The sequence below is a fragment of the Cuculus canorus genome, chromosome 5 (assembly GCF_017976375.1).
Source record: "Cuculus canorus isolate bCucCan1 chromosome 5, bCucCan1.pri, whole genome shotgun sequence".
NCBI classification, from domain to species: Eukaryota; Metazoa; Chordata; class Aves; order Cuculiformes; family Cuculidae; genus Cuculus; species Cuculus canorus.
This window is the reverse complement of record NC_071405.1, coordinates 69,047,092-69,059,300: the sequence shown is the minus strand read 5'-3', so window position 1 is coordinate 69,059,300 and position 12,209 is coordinate 69,047,092. Positions and strand designations below refer to the sequence as shown.

At 66.1% G+C, this 12,209-nt stretch overlaps 4 protein-coding genes across 13 annotated transcripts; 2 read left to right on the top strand and 2 right to left on the bottom strand.

Annotated features, from left to right (window-relative positions):
- Positions 1-237: 237 nt before the first annotated feature.
- Positions 238-3,323, bottom strand: CLP1 (cleavage factor polyribonucleotide kinase subunit 1). Of its 3 annotated transcripts, none has more exons than XM_054067336.1 (3): positions 3,276-3,323; positions 2,113-2,739; positions 238-1,004 (listed from the first exon to the last, which is right to left on the bottom strand). In XM_054067336.1, exons 2-3 carry the CDS (start codon positions 2,716-2,718, stop codon positions 333-335), a joined length of 1,278 nt encoding a protein of 425 aa, XP_053923311.1. In that variant the 5' UTR covers positions 2,719-2,739; positions 3,276-3,323; the 3' UTR covers positions 238-332. The 3 variants fall into 3 exon arrangements, with proteins under 3 accessions (XP_053923311.1, XP_053923312.1, XP_009562361.1); XM_054067337.1 differs by lacking the exon at positions 3,276-3,323 and having other exon boundaries at positions 238-860; positions 945-1,004; positions 2,113-2,979; XM_009564066.2 differs by lacking the exon at positions 3,276-3,323 and having other exon boundaries at positions 2,113-2,977.
- Positions 3,324-3,337: 14 nt separating this feature from the next.
- Positions 3,338-6,458, top strand: YPEL4 (yippee like 4). Of its 6 annotated transcripts, none has more exons than XM_054067341.1 (4): positions 3,338-3,684; positions 4,385-4,648; positions 5,820-5,928; positions 6,268-6,458. In XM_054067341.1, exons 1-4 carry the CDS (start codon positions 3,338-3,340, stop codon positions 6,355-6,357), a joined length of 810 nt encoding a protein of 269 aa, XP_053923316.1. In that variant the 3' UTR covers positions 6,358-6,458. The 6 variants fall into 6 exon arrangements, 5 of the variants coding, with proteins under 5 accessions (XP_053923316.1, XP_053923313.1, XP_053923314.1 ...); XM_054067338.1 differs by lacking the exon at positions 6,268-6,458 and adding an exon at positions 5,110-5,153 and having other exon boundaries at positions 4,357-4,648; positions 5,820-6,229; XM_009564078.2 differs by lacking the exon at positions 3,338-3,684 and adding an exon at positions 5,110-5,153 and having other exon boundaries at positions 3,901-4,648.
- Positions 6,459-6,786: 328 nt separating this feature from the next.
- Positions 6,787-10,751, bottom strand: SERPING1 (serpin family G member 1). 2 transcript variants are annotated; one of them, XM_054067852.1, is made up of 9 exons: positions 10,477-10,751; positions 9,990-10,046; positions 9,782-9,851; positions 9,224-9,671; positions 8,940-9,077; positions 8,663-8,866; positions 8,406-8,548; positions 7,989-8,208; positions 6,787-7,375 (listed from the first exon to the last, which is right to left on the bottom strand). In XM_054067852.1, the coding sequence occupies exons 1-9, from the start codon at positions 10,749-10,751 to the stop codon at positions 7,125-7,127; spliced, it is 1,806 nt and encodes a 601-aa protein (XP_053923827.1). In that variant the 3' UTR covers positions 6,787-7,124. The 2 variants fall into 2 exon arrangements, with proteins under 2 accessions (XP_053923827.1, XP_053923826.1); XM_054067851.1 differs by having other exon boundaries at positions 7,304-8,208.
- On the top strand, positions 9,990-11,956 carry LOC128852416 (ubiquitin-conjugating enzyme E2 L5-like). Of its 2 annotated transcripts, XM_054069100.1 has the most exons (4): positions 9,990-10,237; positions 10,846-10,935; positions 11,302-11,485; positions 11,664-11,956. In XM_054069100.1, the coding sequence occupies exons 1-4, from the start codon at positions 10,217-10,219 to the stop codon at positions 11,825-11,827; spliced, it is 459 nt and encodes a 152-aa protein (XP_053925075.1). In that variant the 5' UTR covers positions 9,990-10,216; the 3' UTR covers positions 11,828-11,956. The 2 variants fall into 2 exon arrangements, with proteins under 2 accessions (XP_053925075.1, XP_053925074.1); XM_054069099.1 differs by lacking the exon at positions 9,990-10,237 and having other exon boundaries at positions 10,762-10,935.
- The last annotated feature ends 253 nt before the right edge of the window (positions 11,957-12,209 follow it).

The window sequence follows — 12,209 nt, the reverse complement described above, 5'->3', positions numbered from 1 at the left end:
TCCACCAGGGCCGGAGCCATGGCCAGAAACCGGACCCCTCCTTCCCCCCATTCTGGCAGGGCTGGGACCAGGACCGGGGCTGCCCTGTTCCCCAGGACTGAACCGGAACCAGGATCGCCCCCATCCCACTGAGGCCGGTACCCCCTGTGCCCTGGAACCAGGAGCAGGATTGAGCCCCTTTGACCTCCCAGGTCTGGGACAGGCATCAGCCCCCGAACCCCCAACATCCACCCAAGAGAAAAAGACTGTGATTTTAATAACAATCAGCACCAAGAGTATAAAAACAGGGAGAAGGGAGGAAGCTGGGGTCTGGGCAAGCCCTCGTTCCTGTTCTACTTGAGGTCCATGAAGCGGATGTCCATGATGAGCAGGAAGCTCTTGGGCAGTGGGCGCGGGGCCGGGGAGAGTACAGTGAAGAGCTGGCGCTCGGGGTCAACAGCCGTGACCACGATGAAGCCGGCGACGCTGCTCTCTGAGATGGGGTCATCGGGGCTGTCGGCTGTGCTGACGCTGAGCAGGTGGTGCACCATGTCCCGCCCCGGCGTCACCGGCACCAGTTTCAGCTGGTTGTCCTCCTGCGACATTCCCAGCGGCAGGCAGGAGTCCGGGATTGTGGGGGCCCCCACCTTGTAGATCTTGACATCAGAGAACTTGACATCGAAGGCGTGCGGGTAGAAGCAGCCCCGGAAGCCGTAGAAATACTCGCGGATGCGGTCATCCCGGCACTCCCGGCGGAAGTCCTTGGAGCGCTCCACCACACCACCGGACTTGGGGAGCAGGACGGTGCGCACAAAGTGGGGCAGGTCCCTCTTGAGCTCGTTGTAGAGGCGCTCCTGGTCCAGCACTACCACCACATCCACCTCGAAGGCAGAGGCGGCGTGCACTAGCGCCTGGTACCCTGAGCCCTTCACCCACCCGCACGTGTTGATGACGCAGCCACTCACCGACGCCCGGCGGTTCACCTCACAGCGCTGGTTGAAGACATCAGCCAGGCGGGACGTGATCTGCAGGGAACACAGCAGAGAGCCTCGTGGGGTGCCCGCACAGAATAGTTTGATTGGAAAAGACATTTAAGATCATTGAGTCCAACCATACCTGTCCATCGCTAAACCATCCCTGAGCTCCTTGTCTGCCCAGCTTCTGAACCCCTCCAGGGATGAGGACTCCACCACTTCCTGAGCAGCCTCTGCCAGGGCCCAAGAACCCTTTGCATGAAGGAATATTCCCACGTATCCAGTCTAAACCTCCTCTGGTGCAACTTGAGACCATTTCCTCTCACCCTATCGCTTGCCACGTGGGAGCAGAGCCCAGCACCCACCTCACCACAACCTCCTTTCAGGAGATGCAGACAGCGATGAAGTCTCCCCTCAGCGTCCTTTTCTCCAGACCAAAGCCCACAGGTCCCTCAGCCGCTCCCCGATCCCCTGGGCTCCAGCCCCTCAATATCTTTCCCATGCAGGGGCTAAACCCACCTACAAAATGCGTTGCCAAGAGCACCTACAGTCACTTGGCTGTGCCACAGAGCTGCTCTCCTTCCACTCCAATTTCCATAACTAGCAAGGGAATTCCTGCCGAGCCTGGACACTGCATGGTGACGGCCACCCAGCTCTGCCCAATGCCCACTCCATGCGCTGCGTCAGGCCCCACCAGTGGCTGCACTCCCACCAAACAAGCCTCACAGGCTGAGCCAGCTCAGCGGGAGCTGTTGCTCTGGATTCACCCTCAGTGTCAGCCAGGACTGCAGGTGCATGGCGCCTGGCTGGGGCCTCCAGCAATATAACGCTCCATTTCAGAAAAGCCTCTCCACTCCTCAGGGGGGCTGCTCCAGCCCCTCCATCATGGTTCTCCCACCCCATTCCACTCCATACCAGCACCCCCAGCCAAGCTACGGTGCCCAGACGTGGTCACAACACCCAGCACAGGGCTGGGAGAGACTAGCACAGCGGGATGGGACCAATCCCTCCCCCAGGGGCTCCTCCAGCCCCTCCATCACCCCTCTCCTGCCCCGTTCACCTCATCTCAACCCTCCCTGCCGAGCTGTGGCACTGAAAAGCAGGCACAGCACTGGGACGCAGCCTGGCACAGCAGGAAGGGGCCAACCCCGATGCTCACCTTGTTATACAGCTTGATGTTGGTTCCAGGCGTGGTGGAGCCAAAGTGGTAGACAAGAGGGGCCTGGAGGGAGAAGCCCTCCTCGACGTCGGCTGGGCGCTCGATGTAGAGGGCGCCCATGGTGCCGGGGATGGAGACAGAGCCCTGGCCCACGTCCAGCTCCACGAAGGTGGGTCGGCGCCCAAGGCGCACAGCGTAGTTCAGCAGCAGCCGGCATACGGTGGACTTGCCGACATCGGTGGGACCCACGACCATGACACGGGGCCCGCGCTCATCCTCCCGCTCCGCCTGGCGCCGCATCTGCTCCAGTGCCGTGTGCGTGTTGAGGTAGAGCAGCATGGGGGTGTCCCGTGAGACGTAGGCCACCTCGGTGCGCCCGCTCAGCTGCACCGCACAGCCGTGCCATGTGAAGACAGCCACCTTGGCACCCGCGTCAAACGTGAACTTCTTGTTGCGGGTGAGCTCAGTGCCGAACACCTCAGCCATGCCCGTGAGCAGCTCCAGCTGCGCCGTCTGTGAGGCCTCCACCTCAAACCGCAGTTCTGTCTCCCGCTCCAGCTCGAACTTCACCACCTGCTTCTTTTCCTCCCCGCCCTCCTCCGCCATCGCAGCGACGCCAGGACTTGCCTGTGCAGTGAGGGATGGTGAGGATGGGCAGTGGGGCCGGGCCTGCCCCACTGAGCTTCCCCCCACCCCCCTGAGTGCCCTTTGATCCTCTACTGAACCCTTTTGAGCTCTCTGACGCTCCTCGAGCCCCCCTTGAGTCCTTCTAAGCTCTACCCCCCGAGAACGCCGAGCCCTGTCGGCTCCCCCAAAGCGCTCCCGAGCCGACCCAGCGCTCCCCGTGGAACCACCAGAGCCCCCCAAGCTGCCCCACCTCAAGCCCCCGATCCCCCCTGAGCCCCCCACGAGCGCCTCCCCGAGCCTCCTTGATCCGTCCCATCCCGACCCGAGCCCCCTCGAGGGCCCTCAAGGACCCGCTCCCCGTGAACTCCCGACAGCCCCCGCTCTCCCTCGAGTCCCCTCAGCGCCCTCCCGGGAACCACGGGAGCTGCCCCAAGCCCCACTGGAACTCCCCTGAGTCGCTCCTGAGCCCCTTCGAGCCATCCCACCCCTCCCCGAGGGTCCTGAAGCCCCCACTTCCCCCCGAGCACCGCCCTCACCCCCCGGAGCCGCCGCGCTTCCGGGTCAAGCGAGGCTGCGCACCGGAAGTGACGTCAACTCGATGAGTCGGTCGGGGGGAGGGCTGGGCGGTTGCCATGGCAGCCGCGCCGGGGGCAGGGTCGTCCTCCGCACCTCCCCCGGGCGCCCTCTCATTCATTTGCATCTCATTTGTTCTCATTTCCATGCAGCCCCGGGGCCCCGCGCCGCGACCTCTCCTCTCGTTAGCATCGCATTAAACCGGGGTCGTTGGCGGCTCATTTGCATACATCCCCTCTCGTTTGCATCTCATTTCCGTGGGACACGGGGCTGGGGTGACTGGGAGGAGGCTGGAGGCCATGGGGTGACGTCACGGCCAGGGGCAGGATGCCGTGACGTCACGCGCGAGGCCGGATGCGGTGACGTCATGCGGTGAGTCACAATGCCGTGATGCTCCCCCTCCCCCCGGTGCCCGCCCTAGGGACGGCGGGGACGACGGCGGCGGTGAGCGGGGACCCTGGGACTGTCACACCCCCCGGGACCCCCACCCCGAGCCCCCACGACTCCCATAGTCCCACCCGGGACCCCCATAACTCCCTCTGGGACGCCCGTAGGCGCCCCCCCGGACCCACGTACCCATCCCGGGACCCCCGTATCTCCCCACGGTGCACCCATACCCGCCCCTGCGACCCCCATACCCCGCAGGACCCCAATGCCCCTCCTGGAACCCCATATCCCCCCCGGGACCCACATATCCCCTCCTAGGACCTTCCTAACCCTTCCAGGATCCCTCTGGGACCCCCAATATGCCTTCCTCCATGGGACCCCAGTATCTCCCACAGGACCCCTATATCTCCCCCGGGACCCCATTAACCCCCCTCAGGGCCCCCATACTTGCCCCCAGGACCCCAGTATCTCCCCCCAGGACCTTGTTACTGCCTGGAACCCCAATATCTCCCCTGGGACTCCCGTATACCACCCAGAACCCCCGTATCTCCCCAGGACCCCCATATCCCCTGTTCCCCCCGCTCAGGAGGACCCCTCCACCCTCCCACCTGAGCTAGGAGGGGTCTCCCCTCCCTGCCCCTCTTTGACTCCTCGCAGGCTGCCTCGTTTTCCTCCTCCTTCTCAGCTGGGGGGACGTGGGGCGGTGGTGTCCCCCGACGTGGGCGCAGGTGGGACGACGGCTCTGCTGCGCTGCTTCCCCTGCGAGCGGCTCTGCGGGGTCTGCCTGGTGCCCCCTGCTGCGCCCGGGGTGCTGCCGCCTGCCATGGCCCCCCCACGCCGTCGCCTGCCCCCACGGACCTTCCGCAGCTACCTGCCACGCTCCCACCGCACCTACAGCTGCGTCCACTGCCGCGCACACCTCGCCCAGCATGAGGAGCTCATCTCCAAGGTGGCCCCGGGGTGGCCCTTCGGTGGCCCATGGGGGCGGCCCTGCGGTGGCCCTGGGGCAGAGAATGTTCCCTCTGGGTGGCCCTGGGTCAATAAACATCCCCTGATGGTGGCCCTATGGTGGCTGTGGGGCAGCAAGCATCCCCCCATGGTGGCCCCACAGTGGCCTTGGGTCAGTGAGTGTCCCCCATGGTGGTCCTGTGGTGGCTCTGGTCAGTGAGTGTCCACTCATGGTGGCCCTGTGTCAGTAAGAATCGCTGCATGGTGGCCCTGGGCCAGCAAACACCCCCCCCCCATGGTGACCCTCGCTCAGTGAGTGTCCCCCTGTGGTGGCTCTGGGGTGTCCTCAGAGCAGCGATGTCTCCAGGCTGGCATGTGGTGTGGTGGTGATGCAGCGGGGCAGGGGGACAGGGGAAACCCAGGGCGTGGGGCGCAGCTGGTGATGGGTGCTATGTCCCCCAGTCTTTCCAGGGGAGCCACGGCCGAGCCTACCTGTTCAACTCTGTGTGAGTGCGGCCAGCACCGCGACACGGGCGCCATGAGGGGCACGGCAGGGGCATCGGGGCTGTGCTCCTGGCCGGCCTGAGCCAGGCTGTGCTGTGCCGTGCTGGGCTGTGCCAGGCCATGCCAGATCAGAGTATGCCAGATTGTGTCGTGCTGGGCTGTGCTGTGCCTGCTCTGCCACACTGGGCTGTGCCCAGCCATGCCAGACCAGACTGTGCCAGATTGTGCCATGCCGTGCCATGCTGTGCTATGTCTGCTCTGCCATGCTGGGCTGCGCCAGGCCATGCCAGACCAGGCTGTGCCAGACTGTGCCATGCCATGCTATGCTGTGCCTGCTCGGCCACGCTGGGTTGTGCCAGGCCATGCCAGACTAGGCTGTGCAAGATTGTGCCGTGCCAGGCTGTGCTGTACCGAGCTGTGCCATGCGTTGCTATGCCGTGCCATGCTGGGCTGTGCCAGGCTGTGCCAGCTGGTGCCATGCTGAGCTGGGCTGTGCCATACCTTGCCATGCCAGGCTGGGCTGTGCCAGGCTATGCCATGCCAGTAGGTGTCATGCCAGGCCATGCCATGCTGTGCTGTACCAGGCATGCCAGGCCAGGCTGTGCCATGCCAGCCAGTGCCATGCCGTGCCAGTCGTGCCCGTGGTGGCAGCGTGCTCTCCAACGCAGGGTGAACGTGGGCTGCGGGCCGGCAGAGCAGCGGCTGCTGCTGACGGGGCTGCACTCGGTAGCTGACATCTTCTGCCAGAGCTGCAAAACCACCCTGGGCTGGAAATACGTGAGTGCTCCCCTGCACTGTGCTGCAGTGCCTCGACCCCACTGTGGGCACCCCCAGAACCCCAGCCCAGCCACGGGCACCCCCTGGGGAACCCCCATCCACGAGGGGCACCCCCAGCATCCCAAACCTTTGTTGTGGGCACCCCAGACCCATAGCATGGGCAGCCCCTGGGATACACCAAGGTCACCCTCTGGGCACCCCCCAACACCCCAAATCCCTGGTTAGGGCCACCCAAACCCAAACTTTGACATGTGCCCCCCTGGGTGCCCCAAGCCCCATGGCAGTTGCCCCGTTGTCCCGTCTGGCAGCCGTGCCAGGGCGTGACGTGGTGCCCCCCAGGAGCAGGCCTTCGAGAGCAGCCAGAAGTACAAGGAGGGCAAGTTCATCATCGAGACGTCGCACATGGTGAAGGAGAACGGCTGGGACTAAGTGGGATGTGGGGGACTCCCCCAGGGGTGCCCCCCTGCCAGCCAGAGCTCCCTGGGTGCTGGGGCTTTTCTGGGGCAATAAAGCTTTGTTTTGTAGCTGAACATCCCTGCTCCGGTGCTGCCACCACCCTGGCGCCTTGGGGTGACACTGGGGTCCCACTGGCACCCTGGCCTGTGAGAGGGGCCCTGGTAACCCCCTAAGGTGTCCCCCCAGGCTGCCCCTTCCCCCCGCCACGGGCAAGAGTCAAGCAGCTGTCAGGGTGTTTATTGGGGCCTCAGTGCCCAGCTGGTGGGGAAACTGAGGCACGGGGCAGGCAGGGACCCCCACAGCGCCCTGTGGGGCTCGGGGAGGGGGGAAAGATGAAGGGGAGATGGGGGAAAGCGGGGGATGGGAGATGGAGGAGAAGAAGGGAGGGGGAGAACTGGGAGGAGGGGAAGAAAGAGGGAAGAAGAGGAAGCAGGAAGGGAGGAAAAAGAGGGAAGGTTGGGGGCTGGAAGGAAAGAGGGAGGAAGGAAGGAAATGACAGACGGAGGAACAAGAGTTGGAGCAAGGGAATAGAAGGAGGGAGAGAAGGGACAAGGAAAGGGGTGGAAGAAGGGAGGGAAGAAAAAGGGAGAGGGGAAAAAGGGAAGGAAGGAGGGAGAAGGGGAAGGAGGGTTGGAGGGAAGAAGGGAGGGATGAAGACGAGGGAGGGATGGAGGAGGTATGTGAGGGACGGATGGCAGGAGCAGAGGAGGGAGGGATGGATGCCATGCTGGGGTGCGGGGTCAGGGCTGGGGGTCGCTGAGGCGGCCCATGAAGAGGGGGACGCCAGCGTTGTCGTGCCAGAGGACGAAGAGAAAGGGGCGCAGGGCCTCCAGCAGCAGCGCTGTGCGGGCCACCGAGGTGGCCATGGCCCCTGCCGCCTCCACGCCAGCCTCGTCCAACGCCAGCACCGCACGGTGCCGTGCAGCATCCACCGCCACAGCCGGACCCCACGCTAGCCCGCACAGCTCCGCGTCCAGGAACAGCCCAAAGTCTGTGGCAGTGACCTCAGTGTGGGGATATGGGGACACAGGGACGTGAAGGGATGGGGATGCCATGTGGACTGGGGGGACTGGGATACCATTGGGACAGGAGGGCATGGGGACACCATGGAGATGCGGACATTGAGGGGATGGGGGGGACAGGGACACCATGGGGACAGGGGGATGGGGACATTGTGGGAATGGCAGGCATGGGGGCCTTGGGAACATTGGAGATGTGGAGGACATGGGGCCCACACCAGGGATGCTGGGGACATCAGGGGCAAGGGGGCACTGGGAGACACTCAGGGATGGGAGGGACACTGGGGAGATGGGGAATATTGGGAACACTGGGGACACCAGAGACAGCTATGGGGACATTGGGTTCGAGGAGGACATCATGAGCACTGGAGACAGGGGGACAGCAGGGACACCAAAGGCATGGAATCACTAGGGACATTTGGGACACTGGGATCCCTGGGGACATTGGGGTGAGGACATTGAGGTTCTTGGGGACACTGGTCCCCCTGGGGACAGGGAGCTGCACAAGGGCTGGTGACAGCTCACAGGCAGCGACATCACTGCATGCCACCTGTGCACACGGCGACATCGTGGCAGTGGCCTTACCCATGTCATGCACCAGGGCCACCACATCCACGGTGACGTCAAGGCGCAGCCGCGGCAGGGCCAGGGCGGTGGGTCGCGGGGGCGTGTGTGCTGCACGCTGCAGCAACGCCAGGAAGGTGGGGGGGTCCAGCGCCTGCTCCAGGGGCCCCAGCGCCCCAGGGGGACCCAGTGGCACCAGCACCACCAGGCTGAACCCCCCGCTCAGCTCCAGCCGACCCACCTGCGGCACCGCGCGGTGAAAAAACAGCAACATCACAGCCCCCCAGTGCCACCACCGGGACCTCACAGTGACATGGCAGCCTGGCACCCCCCAAAGTGACACAGCAGCGATGTCACTGCGTCCTCCCCCCATGCCAGGCATTGGTGTCACAGCCCCCCCCAGTGCCAGGTGGCGATGCCACAGTCCCCCTGGGTTACCTGGACATGCAGGCGGGGGTCAGTGAAGGAGGCCACTGGGTACTTCTTGCTGGTCATGGTGGGCACCAGGCGGGGCAGGCGGCCGGGGCGCAGAAAGGGCAGCAGCATCGTCTTCTTGGGGTCCAGTGGTGTCTGCCAGGCAGCTGCGGGCACAGCCAGGCTGGGACCCCGAGCAGAGATGGGGGAGGAATCCCGGGACGGATCCCAGGACACATCTCAGGGCAGATCCCTGTGGTGGTGCCGCAGCAGGGCCGTACCGCGGAGGTGGACGGCACTGAGCAGTGCAAGGTGGGTGTCAGGGGGCAGCGTGTGCAGCAGCACAGGCAGCGCCCCATGGCTGGCCTCGCGCACCCAGGAGTTGATGCACTGCACGTCCAGGCTCTCGTTGCCGCTCAGGGCACGCGGGTAGGCGCCGTACAGGTGCCAGGACTCGTTGAGGAAGCGGGGCCGGAGGCGCAGTTCTACCCAGTTGGCAAGGCCGACGTCAGCCCAGTGCCTATCTGGCACAGGTGCCCTCGCCAGCACCCAGCTCACCTGGGTGGTGGAATATCTGTGCAGCTGAGAAGAAGCTGGGTGCACTGGCGAGGCGCCGCAGGGCACCGTGCACACAGCTCAGCGACGGCGGGTATGCCAGGAGGGCAGCCAGGCGCTCACGCGTGTCACCGCGGGCGCCTGTGGGCACAGGGGAGCTCAGTAGTGCCTGTGGTGGTGGGAAGGCAGTGCCCAGAGCAGCACCCACAGCAGAGACTGCAGCAGAGCAGCGGCAGTGCCCGCGGTGGCACATGTGGTGATGCTGGTGCCCGCGGGCAGCCCCTCACCCAGCAGGAGATGCGAGAGCCCCATGGCGACGTTGATGGGGGAAAAGAGCAGGTTGGCTTCGGGCTGGGCTGCCTCTGCCATGCGCTGGTAGAAGCGGAGGGCGAAGGTGCCCAGTGCCTCGGCCACGGCCACCTGCTGCTCTGCCGTGGGTGCCGTGCAGCGCTCGGCCGGCTCCTCATCACCAGGACATGGCAGGACGGCGGTGCCAGCAGGGGTCTGGGTGATGCCGGGTGCTGCCATGGTCACATTGGCCGCAGTGCCCAGCTCCTCGGGGACAGGGGTTTCCAAGCTGGGCAGCTCTGTGGGGTGGGCACAGGTGGTGGGCATGGGCACAACCGGCACCCCCACATCCCCTGTCGGGGCTGGCGTAGGAGCAGGGGACACCGGTGGCATCGAGGGCAGTCGGAGCAGCTTCAGTACAGGGGGAGAGGCCTCCGGCGCTGGCACCTGGGCAGGGGGACCCCAGTGAGTGTGGGCAAGGAGCACCTGGGGAACTCCATGAGGGTGGGCAGGGGGTCCCCGGGTAGGAGGAGCCCCTGTCCCTGAGTTGCACTTACCGGGGTGATGGTGGCTGTGGTGGTGGCCACCAGCCACACCAGGGGCAGCCAGGGCATCATGGTGGGCACCCTGGTGGGCAAGCACTGGTCAAGGACCTGGTTTGCGCCCAGGAACCCCGCTTGCCACCCAGCACCCTCACCTCGTGCCCCGCCCAGCCTGAGACCCCCAGGGGCCTGGGCTGGGGGGCAGCAGGCGGCCCGTGCCCACCTGGGTGCCAGCGGGTCGAAGCCGTGTGGGTGGGGGCCCGGTCGAGCTCGGCAGAGCCTGGTTAAAGATTAAGGAGCTTCCCGTAAACCATCTGGTGCAGCGCCAGGGGCGGGATGTGACCCCCCAGCCCTGCCAAAGGACGCCACGGCCACCCAGCCGCCCTTCGTCCCCGCCTCGCTGGGGCCGTGTCCCGCTCCGCTCCGCCCACGGCACCGGGCATTGGTGCCATGATTGCGAGGCTCGCCAAGGTGGGCCGGGGCACCGGGGGAGGGGTACCGGGTGGAGGGGTGCCGGAGGTGTGGGGGTACAGGTGCTGGGTGCGGGAGGTGTCGATACCGGGTGCGGGGTGCCGGGGTTTTGGTACCGGTACCGGTTATGGGTGCTGTCGGTAACGGTACCAGGAGCGCCGGGAGTGCGGGGGTTGCAGGGGGTACCGTTGCCGGGTGCGGGAGGTGCGGAGGATGCTGGGGTACGGGGGTACCGGTACCGAGTGCGGGAGTGCCGAGTGAGGGGAGTGCCGGGGGTACCGGTACCGGGGGTTCGAGGGTACCACGACCTAGTACCGGGTGCCCTCGCCCTGCGCGCTCCGGTTTCGTTTCCCCGCGGCCCCGCCCAGCGCAGGGGGCGTGGCCTGGCGATGCCTCCCGTCTCTGGATAAAGGCGGGGCTTAGCGGAGGTCCCTCCCCAGTTCGTTGATAAGGGATGTGGCTTGGAGGTGCCCCGCCCCGTTGGAGGGGATGTGCTGGGGCGTGGTTTGTTCATTGCCCCGCCTATGGGCGGGAGAGGTACTCGGCTCGGCCAATGGGGGTGCCCCTCCAGGTCCGGCCTCGCTCACCGCTCCCCCCGCCCACCGCAGGAGCTGGAGGAGGCGCGGCGCTGGGCGGGGGTGCGCGAGCTGCAGCCGCTGGGGGGCGACGTGCGGCGCTGGGGGGGCATCCTGCTGCCTGTGAGTGGGGACGGGGGTCCGGGGGAGTCCTGGGGTGTCTTGCTGCCCGTGAGTGGGGATGGGGCAGCACGGGAGGTCGGGAGGTCCCCTGGGCTGTGGAGGGGCTGGTGGGGGCCCTGAAGGCAGAAGGGGCTGGGGGGAAGGTGTGTTTCCTGGGGGCCGGGGATCTCGGTGGGGGCTCCTGGGGTCCCTGAGCGGATGACATGACCCCGCCAGGGATGCTGTGTGGGGACCCCGGAGTTGCGGTTGGGGGCACAGGGAGGGGGCTAACGTGTGGAGGAGTCCCCAGGGGGGTCACTGGGTATGGGGGCCCCTCACTGGGTGCTGGGTGGTGGGGGGCCTGAGTTGCCCCCCTTTCCCTGGCAGAACAACCCCCCCTACAACGTGGGCGCTTTCTGCTTCGAGCTGTCCTCCCCCCACCACCCGCTGTGTCCCCCCCGCGTCACACTCTGCACCCCGATCCTGCACCCGGCGGTGGACCGCGATGGCCATGTCTGCCAGCCTCTCACCTCACTCGAGCACTGGGCGCCCACCACCCGCGCTGTGCACGGTGAGTACCCCCACTGCCCCCCCGGACCCCTCCAGAACCCCCTGACCTCCCCAGCGACCCCTGAGCTCCCCCTGACCCTCCCGGCACCTCCAGCACCCCAAGTGCTGCAGAAGCTGCTGGACACCCCGGGGATGGGTGGGGGTTGCAGTGTGGGAGTGCCCCCCTGACACCCCCCTAGTGCTGAAGGACCTGTTGCTGCTGCTGGACACCCTGGACCCCCAGCGCGTGCTGCGCCCCGATTTGGCCCGCGAGCTGCAGGAGCACCCCCAGGAATTCCTGCACCGAGCAGAGCAGCACACACGCCAGCATGCTGAGCGGCGCCCGGACCCCGCTGCACCGTGACACCCCCTGGGCGTGACACACCTGGTATCACCTGGACATCGCCCCCGCCCGGGGCTCCTGGTGCCCTCAGGGGTCACCCTGCTCTCAATGTACATTAAATGTTGGCTCCGGGTCCCGGTTTGGCCTCCTTGAGGTGGGGGGATACACTGGGGAGGATGCCACCCTGTGCCCACCTTCGTGCCAACTCATGCCACCTCTGAGCCCCCAAGCTTGGTGCCAGTGTCCCTGCCTATGTCCCCACTGGGAGCGATGAAGCCACCACAGCCAGGCACCAGACACTGCAGCCTTTGCCGGGTGGGAGGCCATGGGAGGCACTGGGGGTGCCCACCCTGGGGTGCCACCTGCGCCCACCCTGGTGCCACCCCCAGAATCCCCCTTGGTG